Source organism: Ceratina calcarata, unplaced genomic scaffold (assembly GCF_001652005.2).
Source record: "Ceratina calcarata isolate Rehan_Ccalc_2016 unplaced genomic scaffold, ASM165200v1 scaffold371.2, whole genome shotgun sequence".
NCBI classification, from domain to species: Eukaryota; Metazoa; Arthropoda; class Insecta; order Hymenoptera; family Apidae; genus Ceratina; species Ceratina calcarata.
Window position 1 is genome coordinate 337,155 of NW_017160229.1, and position 14,328 is coordinate 351,482.

The 14,328-nt window shown below is 33.7% G+C and overlaps 2 protein-coding genes across 8 annotated transcripts; one reads left to right on the forward strand and one right to left on the reverse strand.

Moving 5' to 3' along the window:
• Nucleotides 1-59: 59 nt before the first annotated feature.
• Nucleotides 60-4,256, reverse strand: Mtr4 (exosome RNA helicase Mtr4). The gene is made up of 10 exons (XM_018026131.2): nt 4,171-4,256; nt 3,980-4,081; nt 3,617-3,859; nt 3,336-3,543; nt 2,577-2,843; nt 1,682-2,510; nt 1,426-1,598; nt 926-1,357; nt 311-848; nt 60-249 (listed from the first exon to the last, which is right to left on the reverse strand). Exons 1-10 carry the CDS (start codon nt 4,254-4,256, stop codon nt 92-94), a joined length of 3,036 nt encoding a protein of 1,011 aa, XP_017881620.1. The 3' UTR covers nt 60-91.
• A 597-nt stretch (nt 4,257-4,853) lies between these two features.
• On the forward strand, nt 4,854-14,129 carry LOC108625805 (uncharacterized). 7 transcript variants are annotated; one of them, XM_026814259.1, is made up of 7 exons: nt 4,854-5,386; nt 9,055-9,176; nt 10,270-10,454; nt 10,758-10,910; nt 11,124-11,470; nt 12,675-13,408; nt 13,556-13,672. In XM_026814259.1, exons 3-7 carry the CDS (start codon nt 10,375-10,377, stop codon nt 13,583-13,585), a joined length of 1,344 nt encoding a protein of 447 aa, XP_026670060.1. In that variant the 5' UTR covers nt 4,854-5,386; nt 9,055-9,176; nt 10,270-10,374; the 3' UTR covers nt 13,586-13,672. The 7 variants fall into 7 exon arrangements, with proteins under 7 accessions (XP_026670060.1, XP_026670061.1, XP_017881581.2 ...); XM_026814260.1 differs by having other exon boundaries at nt 13,490-13,649; XM_018026092.2 differs by having other exon boundaries at nt 4,857-5,386; nt 13,572-14,129.
• Nucleotides 14,130-14,328: the final 199 nt, after the last annotated feature.

Here is a 14,328-nt window from a genome sequence, read left to right on the forward strand (position 1 = left end):
GATTTAAAATTTCGTTTTGTAAAAGTTATATAGATGAATCTCGTAATAAAAAAAATACATTTTGAACAAATACAAAATTTTCTATTTCTTTTTACAAATACAATGATGCAGCAAAAACTATGTCACGTTTTATAAGTTTGATCGCTTCGCTAAACTTATTTTCCAAGTCTGTGTTTCCAATATTTTTTGCTGCCTGACATAACTGCCTAAGAACTTCTTCCAAACGGCGCATACATCTTATGATTGAACCTAAAATATTTTTGGATATTTGTAATAATTAAATAAAGGAAAGCGGGAAATTTTAACGTACCTTCAAATATGTCTGTCATTTTACATATTTGTAAAAAGGTCGCTCCTTTACACCAAGCATAAACAACATCCATTAAATATGGTTTAAATCTTTCCACGTACGCATCTTCATTTAACTCCAGATTAGCTTCCGTGGAAACTTTTGCTATTCTACGAGCTAGATCTTGCATTTGTCTGAGCGGGCCACTCAATTCTTCGGTGCTCTTAGGCATTTCATTTGATTTATCGTCACAAACAAAACAGCTAATTAATGCCACCATTTGTGGCACGCTTAACGAATTAAATAATCCATTAAAAATCATTTCCGTCATCAATAATTCATCAGCTCCGTTAAGTTCGCACGCTACCCTGCCCTTTAATTCTATAACATCCGACGCTGTACAATATGCCAATCTTCGTAACACTCGCTTTCTGCATTTCAATTCATCCATTTGAAGTATGGATTTAGCTTGCTTTAATTCCTGCTTGGCTTGCTTTATCTGATTAGCTAAATCTTCTTTGTGTAAAAATTGTTCATAGAGAGTATTCACATTAGGATCCTAGGTCGAAAAATCATTATGATTATAGAGAAATAAAAATTAGAAAAATAAGACGTAAAAACAGATGACTAATTTACCTTATGTAAAGGGTGTGCAAACAATTTGGTTTCTAATACTTCAATTTTGTTGACAATATTTTTGAAAGCTTCGTCTTCGATGTGCATATCTGTGATAGGGTTCAATAACGGTGGTCCGTCTGGAAATCTCTTTTTCACTTCTTGTATCGTTTTTAATACGCTCTTCCTATTATCAAGCGGTCTTAAATCTTTCGGATAGTACAGTCTGAGTGAACTAATTTGGGAGACTAATGTATGCATAACAGGAACTACTTCCACTTCGCCTTCTTCTCCTTCACGACAAGGTATGGGACAACCCTCCTTGGAATCTTTCGATATATGAAGTAGTATATCGATGACAATAACAGTATTTTCTTTTGTTGGATTTTTTGGATTTTTCTTCTTAAAATTTACAATAATACCCCAATCGAACAATTCATTTTCGCTTTTCACCTAATTATCAACGTAAGTGTTAAAAAAATATTTTAAAACTAAACTGACACATACATCTGCATACATACTTTAAGCAATCTCCCAGGTTGCAGAAATGGAAGTAAATATTCCGGCTTTGTTAAAAAAGACCTGAATTCACTACCAAGACGTTCAAGCTGTTCACGTATGTCATGATAAGACGATATCTGACTATACTTCTCAACGGTCACTGCATTATATGTAACTTGCAAGTCCTTTACCTCTGAAATAATTCAGAAAAGTAGTGAATTTTATTATAAAACGTATTATCTATCTATACAACGAACAAATATGTGAATTACTTACTATTATATAGCTCTGGAATTGAAGCTTGATTTTGAAACTGGTAAAAGCTTCTTTCAAGCATATATTCTGGATTAATTTCTTCGACTCTCAACAGATTTAAAACCATGTTATAAGTTAAATGAAAAGCTGAATTTATAGGATCCGGTTTTCCTTGTACAATAGCTTTACCGACAACCGGACTGACTTGTTCATCTATCATTAATATTACTATTCCTTTCTCATCTAAACCTCGCCTACCAGCTCTCCCAGACATTTGTATGTATTCTCCAGAAGTAATCCAACGAAAATCTTTGCCATCGAATTTTCGCGACGCTGTAAATAAAACTGTTCGTGCTGGCATATTTAATCCCATAGCAAAAGTCTCTGTCGCAAAAAGTGCTTTTATTAATCCTTCACCAAACAATATCTCTACAGTTTCTTTCAAAATAGGTAGGAGCCCGCCGTGATGGATGCCTATTCCTCGTCTTAAAAGCGGTAAAACATTTTCGACTTGCGGCAAACGTCGATCTTCTTCACTAAGAACGTCCATTGCATTGTTGAATACTTCATCGACCAATTTCTTTTCTTCCAAAGTATTTAAATCCAACTTAGCCATTTGCATTGCATATATTTCGCAATCTTTTTTTGAAAAACTAAATATAATTACAGGCGCAAAATTTCTTTCCATAATCATTTTAACCATCTTAAAGATATTCGTCTGGCCAGCATTCGACGGACGAATACCGCCTTTGCGACCTTTCGTATCCCCTTTAGCCGCATCGCCGTGTTGAAGACAAGCCATTGCTCTGTTAAAACTTTCTTCTTTAAACTGTCCATTTTCATCAACAACCTACAGTGAAACGCTATTATAAAATATTCACTTCATTCCACAATAAGTAATTCGTTTATTACATACCAAATGAATTCCATCACCACCAACTGGAAATATGTAATGTTGCAAAGGCGTAGGTCTATAATCTGTATAAACAACGTGACATGGTTGTTTGTGTAAATGTGAAACCCATTCAACAAATTGTCTGGCATTGGGTATGGTGGCAGAAAGAAATACATAATGCACATTATCTGGTAACAATATTAATGTTTCTTCCCATACCACTCCTCTTTCCTTGTCACGCATGTAATGGATTTCGTCAAAAATTACCCAACCAACTTCCCGCATCACCTAAATATGATAGAAATTAGTCGAATTTTCATTTATACAGAGTACTCAGTAACTGATGGTACAACCGAAAGAAAGAAAAAGCTAGAAAGAATAAATTTCGCACTTAATTAATTGAAATGGCAGAATACCTATGAACATAGAGAAGTTTAGTTCGTAGAACACAACCGTCAAAATTTTCAATATGTCAAAAAATTTATCGATCAAGTTAAATATTCCCCTTTATTTTTAATTACCCAGTAAAGCAAGTACGAGTCTACGTCTGAAGAATAAATTAGTAATACATGTCAGGTTGAAACGTAGTCAAGTTCACATGTGCCTACTAAATGTTTAAAGTTGATTTTCTCAAAAACAAGGTCACACATGAACAAACTTTATTCTGCATTATCATCAAATTTTTCGATGTATATTTTTTCTTTCCGACTGTACCACCACGTTATTGACTATCCTGTTTAAGAAAGATTAGTCATGTATTAATGACAAATATTAAAAAACCTCAGATCCTCGATAAAGCATATTTCGTAAGATCTCGGTCGTCATAATAAGAACACTGGCTGTTGGATTAATTGTAACATCACCTGTTACTAAACCAACGTCTTTAAACTCCTCGTAAAATTCTCTGTATTTTTGATTACTCAAAGCCTTTATAGGAGTTGTATATATAACTCTCTGTTTATCTCTTAGTGAACATGCTATTGCATATCTAAAAAAATTTGATATTATTAATAACAAGTAATTTTCTTTTAACAAATTTTTACTTCTATTGTTCTACGTACTCTGCAACAACAGTTTTACCAGCTGAGGTATGAGCAGAAACTAAAACAGACTGATTATTTTCAATACATAGTATTGCTTCCTTTTGAAAAGGATCTAACACAAATTTGTACTCTTTAGCTGGTTTTCCTTGTTTATTTTCCAATGGCATATATTGATAATCAGGTGGGACTGCGACTTCATGTGTGCACGACTCAATTGTCTCTATTGTATGTATTTTGATGCGTGGTGCCAATTCTTCTATACTATAAAAAGTGAAATAAAAGGAAAAATATATACATAACTTGGTTAAATATAAATTGGTCAAACTGAAAGATCTTTGGACAGGAGAATCATTGTTTTAGAAAATACAATTGGCATATTACTTTAAATCTTCCAATACAGGATCAGGTCGTAATCTTTTAGAAATTAAGTCAGTAGAAGCATTTTCAAGTCCTCTCTTAATTCCAATAGTTTCACCAGATTTCCTGCAAATATATCATTGTTTTTACTATTTAGCAACGTTTGTTAAAACTTTAAGGCTATGTTATAGAGATTAGGAAAGAAGGTTACGTACTTTTCACTCAATGAATGTGGAATTACTTCTATTTCATCTTCTGCTTCATCAAAAACATCAAATAGCTCTTCGCTAAAGTTAGCCATTGTAAGTATTAATAAATATTCTCAAATATGTACAATTTTCAAGAATTTTCACCACGTTCACCATGCATCAAAATGTGTTTATTTCCGCTTTCGATAATCGATATCATACATATATCGAGTGATCGATTATCGAGATTATTATTATCGATTAATTTCAAAATTCAATGAACAGTAGGAAACTTTCAATAATTTTCAATAGTGTTGAAATTTTAAATTAAGCAGTTTTTATGTTTATTCCAAACGGCTGGTAATGATAGACTCTTCCGCTTCTGTTTTGAAGACTGCGAGCACACGTGAGAGGAAGTAATCATAGTAGTAATTTAAAGAATAACAAAGTTATTTAGTTTTATTTTTATTATTCACTTGTTACAATAAATACAATTCATTTTCGATTCTGTAAAGACTCTGCTTAATAAATAATCCTAATACGTATCATATTTTTGTGCATGTTTTTCTCGTTCGCAAAATAGACAAATGTTAGATTAAAATAACAATAAACCAATTGTATAACAAACAAAATTATGGAGAAAAATAAGAATACAACAAAAGTTGTTGAAAACGTATCTGTTTTATTTCTTTTTTATGATATCATGTTATTTTTAAGAAATTAAAATATTAAATATTTTTCTGAAATGTATCCAGCAAATTTTGGTTTATGATTCATCAGTTTTATTCAACTCTATCCCATATCGTAATTGAAATGTATAGAGCTCAATGGTACCTTCTATTTATGAGTTTTGCTATTATAGGATATTCAAGACGGAAACCTGAAACCACTCACTTTGCATTTCTCCGCCTTCCGCCTGCAGAATTTCCACTCCAGTTGGGATAGACCTCAATGATCAGTTCATATCCATTACAAGTGTATTTGTATCTTGTATAAGTTTGTTTTGTGAACATGACAATGTAACGGGAATGATCGAAGGACAAGAACCCGAATGGATAGAAATTACTTAGGAACGAAGAAACAGGACTTTCAGTTTCCTTTGGGCGTTCGTGAGTACAACATCGCAAGTGTAACGGTCCCGCGTGGTTGGTAAGAGCGTGAAAGTTTCGTCTCTTGAGCGCCCAGTCTCCGTATATGAAAGTTAATCGACGCCAAAAGAAGACACGGGGACGAGCGTACACAGGTATTTGAATTCAGTTTATTTTTCCAAAGTAATTTCGCATTCAATTTTTATGTGGAAAATCGTCATTTTATATAGATCGAACTCAATTTTAGTTACATTTATTGTGCGTTTTTATTACGTGACCTGATGAATATAAATGTAGTGTGTAAAGTGAACAAAACAAGAATGGTTTATTGGGTTGGAACGACAGTGTTTTCATTTTTTCTTTTCTTCCTTCTTTCTTATTGAGGAAGTTTCTCGTGGTTATGAAATATTATGCTCAGCTGTGCATGTAACGAGAGGAAATGACTATTCAAAGACTCGTAAACTTTCATTCTCAATGAACTTCACCGTTAAGCTTTTCATAGGAACTGCGTACACATATTTTTTATACGTGCAATTCGTTGATTTAGAGCATTTTATAGTATGGGATACGTATTTTAAAATGATTGGTATGTACCAATCAGTATATAAACATTATAATGTTTTAATAACAAGTCATATTTGCGTAAGCACCGATAAGAACACCTGCAGCATTCTAATCGCAATGATGTTGACGTAATACATTGAGACAAGTTTTCCAAATACATTGGAAAATGTACATAAATAATTCTTGTACATCGTTTGCTTAATTTGCGAAACTGGTATTTACTAAAATAACACGTATATTTAGTTTTTTGTTTTACGTGCGTTTAACCACTTACGTAACAGTTGCATTATACTTATTATTCGTACACATTTCCCAGTAATTTTTTCAATCGCTTATTAATTAATCGTGTTCGTTCTACATTAATTTCCGCTTGATCTCAAGCTATATCCGTTTTATCACACTGTAACAGTCAGAAACTTTCATAACAAAGTACTATTTACATACTTGTTAATTAACATTGACCTCAGTTTAAGTTAACATAATTTTACGTAGGTCTCAAACAATTAAAATTACGATGTGGTTAAAAAGAATCGAAATAAAAAAATTTCATACGATATCAATAAAAAATAATTTTCTTAACGAATGAATTAAGAGAAGCATCTGTTTGCAAGTATGTTGCATGACAGACAGTGGTAACAAGGGTTGCGAAATGTGGTGAAGTCTCGACAGAATATCTAGTTATGTGTTAGACTCGAAGGACGCGAACGGGAATACAAGAATATAAGACGATCAATGGTCTCCGAGTTATCGTTCTTTAGGTCGAAGAGTCAGGGTTCGTCCAGAAGCAGATCTTTCTCAACCACTGTCCACGTCCTACGATAGATTTCTGATCATTCAATTTCATGACTCGTTGATCCTCTTATAATCATTTTTAATTATACGTTTTACATGTAGTTACCAAATTTCGCAACATAATACTGTTTTTATTAGAATTATGCATTTGTTTAGTAAAATTGTAGTTCATTCACGTTATTAAATGACTTGAGTGAGACCGCACTTCAAAACGTTAGAACTTTTTAAATAATACTTATCAATGTATGCAATCTTCAGTCTTCATGTTGGATGAATCTCACACCATGAATTCTATTATGTAAAGTTGTAATGATTTTCATGAAAAAATTACGATAACTGCTACCCGCAAACTATGTTCAATTAATTAAGAATTTAAGACGATTATGTGCGTTTATTGAAAAAGGTAGTCGTTTGTGGAACACAGTGGTAAATTATGACTGGAAGGGGAACGACGAAGGTAAACGGAGGCGCCATATAATTTAACTATGCTCAAATGCCAGTTACCTCGGAGTAACGGTTATTTGTACCGATTACGATTGCATATATTACGTACATACTATTCTTTTCATTAAATAGATTTGAAAAGATTTCTCAATTGTTTGACATTGCACATAATAAATGAGAATCCGTTATTTACATATACTTCTTCAGTAAATCAATTATATATCAGTTAATTCGTCACTTGCATTTTTATTGTCATTAATACATCAATAGGATACATGATATGAAATCGCACGTAAGCCATAAAAATTAATTTGTCTTAAAATTCTCATTTTTGCCACTTTTTTAAAATTCTAAACTGAATGATTTCAGCTGACAATTTTTTTCTTATAATTGAAGAACCATTCATTTGCAATAAACAATAAGAAGTAATAAGTAGTTCGGTTGAAAGAAAGTTTCTCAATAGGTCAAGCAGAAGAAAGTTAAATAACTTGTAGTGTCTCTGTGGTAATGAAACTCATGTTGACTATCGAAACACATGTATGGACCAGTAAAACTGACGTAATCCTCTGGTTGTACTGTGAATATGCAGATATCGCAGTGAAACAATTGTTATTTTTATACTTTCTCCAACGAGAAGAAGAGCTACCCATATGTTCTTTGCTTATTTAGTCGAATTCAAACCGAAGTTTGTACATCATCACACTCAATGACATGAAATTTGAATCTGCATATATGAAAGTTGTGCCTTGCTCGAGGCTATTTTGCCTTTCTTATTTACCATCCGAAAGAAAATTTTTAGGTAAGGCGGTACCGTATCAATTTCTGCCCTATATATTGACGACCTCAAAATTCGCTTTATTGTATGCTTTCACGAAGCCATAATTATATGCTTTATATTTTTCATCGGTGAATAACAATTATTATGTATTATTTCTTCGTAGTTATTGCACACGTTTCACTCACATGTTGCATTAACGTGAAGAAAGAATACTGCAGAAACCTTTTGTTTCGTACACATCATTAGCAGAACTATCTACGACATCAACTTAGAAATAAATTTCTGCAATCATCGCAAATGTAGTTAGGTGATTAATTAAGTTACAAGTGAAACGTAGTAAAAGTTTATTGTTGGTTTATGAAGAAAACAACGCGAAGAAAAGTTCATCGGATTAGAGGAAACACTAAAATCATTTTTCGATATCGTGAGTGTAAATATAGAGACTCTTTTCTTTCTTTGGTCTTTTTAATGGAACGAAGGTACATGTATGGCTCTTTTGAGCGTACAAGAGTAGCATCGGTGTAAAGTAACGGGTCAGGTATTTATTTTCGTGCTGCCGGGTGGTACGTTTTCACGGGACGGCCCTGAATGAGTGCGAGTGAAAGTTCGTGAGTTAAATATTTTTTGCGACTTCGTTTTGTGAACCACGTCGCGTACATACGAGCTTCCTATAAGATAAGTTGCCGCGCGTCGCATACGCATGTCTTTAACGACGAATAAGGCAGACCTCGCAAGAACACTTTCTTTTAGATAATGTTCATTTACCCTGTACGCCTAAATCTATAATTAATTGTAAAACCGAAAAAGGATACAAAAATAAAAAGATGAAACGAGAAACTGGTAAAATAGATTAGAAATAATTATTCTATTTGTACAAAACTCTAATAAAGAATACCACAGGATTAAAACTAGTCTAATACAATTATAATAAGTTAGTTATTATTAATAACTAATTGAAATTGAGTTTGGTTTCTGAACAATAAGTGAAAATAAAAGAATATTTAATTGTAATTAATTAGCGAAAGGTCACTAATAAATAAAATGTACTCCAGCTTTTATTTATATATGTATATATACTCGTCCTGATTTTCACAGATTACTTGGTACACATTTATTGACTTATTGTTTACGGAGTCGATAAAAAATTCTTCGATTACATAACGTATTTGTGTAATATCGAGTTTCTGACTGGAGTCACATTCTTCTCCGAGTACAAAACTTTTGTAACGTCAATCGACATTCCAGGGTGCACCGTGTAATACGTGAACATTGAGCAGCGGGCTATCGCGACGTGAAAGTAACCAAGTGTAAGTGGCGGAATGCGGAGTGCTAGGCGCTACCTCGTGTACGTTGATCCATGGTGCTAGGTAATTGGAGTACGACTTTTATGGAATGCGTGCATATTTCTATATAAATAGTAAAAGTGCATACCTCAGCTAATGAATTTTATCATCTAAATTTTTCTCTTTATAAATGAAATTTTGCAGAGCACTTAAAAATGTTTCGTAATATTAGAGAATTAGTACCTTTTTAAACAAATCAATCACTAAACCGAAGATTCCTTTAAGAACAATTATTACGAAAGCATATTGCCAGTCTGCGAAGAATATCTTAAATAACGTAACACACATTTCACGTTGTTCAATTTCTTACACGAACATGACGAATGTGAAAGCGACCTTGAAACCTTGGATCATCCACCGCATCAATACTAAATCCAGTACTATTGTATTGCGACTATTTAAGTATTACCATGTCTGATAAGAATCGAATAAAATGTTTCTATCAAAATTTTAATGAATAAATTCCAACCAAATATGTCGTGCACAGGATGAGCTCTGATCTACCTCTGAGAATAAATAGCATACAATAAATTAATGTTGTGAGCAGAATTAATTATTTTTATTTCCATGATTTGTATCCCAGAAAATAGCCCAAGGATTCTCTGCTCTCAATATACATCATACTTTTTTTATGCTCTCTAAACCATCTTTCTCTCGAAATTAATTCCATTTCTCTTAATCATTCAATGCCGCTATCAGAGCTCTCGTAATTGAAAATAGCAGATTCTCTAACTCGTTTTCAAAGCTCTATTGCGTATTCCCGCGGTATGTACATCGATAACATAGGCAATGACACTCAAATGATTAAACTTTTATCAAAAAAGAACTTATTTCCAGAATTTCAGACCATTGGGGGTTTGCAGAAGTACAGCCCTCTTTTATTAGATTTTTTAATAAAGATATCAGAAACATCCTTTTTTCTTCGAAATTCTGATGAACAGCATATTTCTTTCAATTTTTTGTTACACACTGTAAAACAGATTAAGCCTCCTACGTCCCAAAGAAAATTCAAGCTATTTGGTTCAATATTAAAAAAGTCATTCTGTGTTAAAACTTGTTTGAATACTTTCGTGACCCACTGTATTATCTTTATGTGTCGTAATTTGATATTTTTCAGCGACAGTATCAAGAAAACAAAGAAATATGATGAAACATTAATAAGACGGAATTAGAGAATGAAAGCGCGCGGCTTTAAGCCCGCGGTTGATGATTGTAAAGGAGCATGCAGCGGTGGCTTCTGGCTCTAGACGAACCTGCATCTAACCCGTGCGGTAACTCTATCATCAACCACGAACCATCGGGGTACGAATAAATTTATTACGTTTAATTACTACTAGTTTTTATCTATAAGAACTTTCACGATTTATAAAATGTAAATCAACATTATTTTACTAGTTCCGAAGGATTTAGTAGAACTTTACCATGATTTTCTAAAAATAATAATTGAATTTTCGGATTCCTCGTGTTAAAATCGGTCCAAATGTTTCTTTCTATTATTAGAGCGAATTATATAGTAGTTTAAGATCTTGTTTATTGGAAATTTATTATAGGTGATACTATTGGACCGTAATAGGGGATGCTGGAACGCGGGAAATTTTGTTTCAGTGCCGCAACCGCAACGGCCTTGGCAGGTGGCAATCAAACCAATCCCGATAGTGAGGCTACCAAGTTTTCTTCACATCTCCCGAACGAACGATGTACCTGCAACCCTGATTGTCTCTATGCCGTACCCCGAATTGATTTACAGGAAGCAGAATGGTAAATGGGTTTGTCATTTTATTTCACTGTAATTTAATATCTTATACAGTGACTCCTATTAATATTCGGACATATTTCAAAATAGAATAACTTTTTTCACCTTAAAACAAATAATTTAATTATCTGCATGTGTATGAAATGTGTCCGAATATTAATGGGAGTCAGTGTAGATATTTTAAAATTTATTGTCCTTCTAAACATTTTTTCTTCCAGGCTGGAAGCAGACTCTTTGGAGACTGATATTCCAAAATTCGTAACCAGTTCATCGACGACTACGACAACTATAACGCGAAACAATCCAAGAAGATGTTATCGAACTTCGACGAGTTCCGGTTACTCCAGCCATTCCCCACCGTTATCGGCTGGTTCGTATTCTTGTTATGCATCGGCAGTCCCGGGTCAGAATTTTTTCCGAGGTGTACCACTGACGATGAAAGATCAGTTCAACGGAGGTCTCGCTGTAATTCATGAAAGCGAGATAATACCGCGACCCATTTGGCCAACTACGCTTCCGAATTCACGCGAACTTTATCATTCGGATGAAAACCCCGAATACGATAGTAAGTAATCAATGGATTGTGGATTTTATGCATTTATAAGAGAACTGAATATGCAGAAATTATAGATGCAACGTGTAATGCATGAAACTATTCAGAGTATCAAAAGTTCAATGCATATTTCCATATTTAGATAAGCGCTTTCCAATTTGTCTTCGTTCGCGGACTATTTTACAAACATATTGAGAGCAAGAAGAGAGTAGCTAATCAAAAAGTCAATTAATGTCACGTCAAAAATTAATTTAATTATCAACTTAGTTTAACATATGTAATTGTTTATTTAAATTTTTTTTAACAAAATTGTTAACAAATTNTATTAATGGGAGTCAGTGTAGATATTTTAAAATTTATTGTCCTTCTAAACATTTTTTCTTCCAGGCTGGAAGCAGACTCTTTGGAGACTGATATTCCAAAATTCGTAACCAGTTCATCGACGACTACGACAACTATAACGCGAAACAATCCAAGAAGATGTTATCGAACTTCGACGAGTTCCGGTTACTCCAGCCATTCCCCACCGTTATCGGCTGGTTCGTATTCTTGTTATGCATCGGCAGTCCCGGGTCAGAATTTTTTCCGAGGTGTACCACTGACGATGAAAGATCAGTTCAACGGAGGTCTCGCTGTAATTCATGAAAGCGAGATAATACCGCGACCCATTTGGCCAACTACGCTTCCGAATTCACGCGAACTTTATCATTCGGATGAAAACCCCGAATACGATAGTAAGTAATCAATGGATTGTGGATTTTATGCATTTATAAGAGAACTGAATATGCAGAAATTATAGATGCAACGTGTAATGCATGAAACTATTCAGAGTATCAAAAGTTCAATGCATATTTCCATATTTAGATAAGCGCTTTCCAATTTGTCTTCGTTCGCGGACTATTTTACAAACATATTGAGAGCAAGAAGAGAGTAGCTAATCAAAAAGTCAATTAATGTCACGTCAAAAATTAATTTAATTATCAACTTAGTTTAACATATGTAATTGTTTATTTAAATTTTTTTTAACAAAATTGTTAACAAATTCGCGGACATGTCGTCCACGAATTTTTAGTTGGACAGCGCTGATTTAGATCATCAAGGAAATGTATATAAATGTTTAATTCTGCATAAAAATCGTAGAAATATTCGTAGACATTTATATATATACTTTACATATAATAATGGACATTAATCAATGGTCGTGATTTAATAATAGGTTTATACGCGTGTTGTGGATGCGGTTGTGCGTATACTTATTCGTACTGCGATTGGGATTACGAAAAATCCGCGAGTACGTCAGCGCATGATGTTCTTATTGAATTATCTCGAACACTGAATTCTGTGATAGAAGGTAAAAATGCTATGACACCAGAAGAGATCTTAGACAATATTTCGCACAAAGTTGCCCAAGGAATCGGTTTAAAAGGAAGCCTGTACGAGTATGTTTATCATAATTCCTCTTTCTTATCGAACAAGCGATCGTTATTAAGCGACAAGACTCCATGTCTATTAAATTGCAACAAAAATTCATCGTCCCAAATCAATCCAGTAAACTCGAAACTCTACAACACGCGACAGTTTTATCTGCACAATCCATGGTATGCCTGCTTATGCGCTTGCGAGCATACGCATAAATATTTATCGTCTCCAAAAAGTAACGAACACACCGACACGAGCGAAGACTTGGAAAAAAAGAGGAACCCACCTAGCTCACGTTTGGTGAATGATCCTTATCAACGAATGAATCCGGAGTCAATCTTGCAAAACGATGAAAATGCCTCCCGATTACCTATTTGCAAATGTCCCGATCGTTCTGTTTCTCGTGATAAGAAAACGCAAAATGTATACGAAAATCATCGTATCATTAGTGACGTAAAGGAAACTAATATCGATGACAGATCTAAGACGAATCGGAATAAAATTGGGCATAACGGACCGGACTATGTTATGGTAAGTTGTAAAATATAATGCTATCTAGAACCTATTATTTGTTTTAGTATAAATTTCGTATATCAAAACTGTATATTTCAGAATATAATATAACAAGTTAGGTGAAAAAAACAGTTTACACAATATCAATGTAACCAACGTATCAAGACTAATGTTTCAGCAGTTGGAGTGTCCTGATGGTGATTCGTTCAACAACGGTATTATCTTCTCGTCCAGCAAAAATGATTGGGATTATCGTATGCAAGGATTCGCGGCAGACTTAGATTTCACGCTAGACGTCTCGCGAGCTGAACGCTTGGGTCGTGCGATCGCAAAAGCGAAACGAAAACGACAATGGTGCAGAACTCTAACTGCGTTCTTCGGACTAGTCTTCTTCGTTTTAAGTGTCGTCATTGTATCATTGTCTGTGACAAGAGGCCGTAAAGTGTTCGGAAGCATGTAAAAACGGTAAAGAAACGACATCATAGCAAAAATGACTGACGCTTATTTAATGTATTTTTTCGTACCTTATATATCGCTAGGTAAAATTAACAGGATTCAAATCCTGTTGGCAATATATGGCTGTGACCATGTTCTTACATATTATGTATGTATATTATTATTATAAGCAATGCGTATACCCAAATAAAACGGTGTTACGTTTTAATAAGCGAAATGAATGATAAAACATGAAATCTGTCAAAGATTTTAAATAAAGGAAATGAATATTTTATCTTTACAACCATTCTCTAGTTGATTAGAAGTTATTTCTTTACAACTGTTCCCTAATTAATTAGGGACTAGTTATTGTTTCTTATTATATTAATGCTATTACTATTAAAAAGCTACCTGCAAAATTTTAAATCAATTCACGGGTTTTTTGAAAAATTATAGTGACTTAAAATTTGCATGTATTCTTATGGTAATCAGCAGTAACCCAA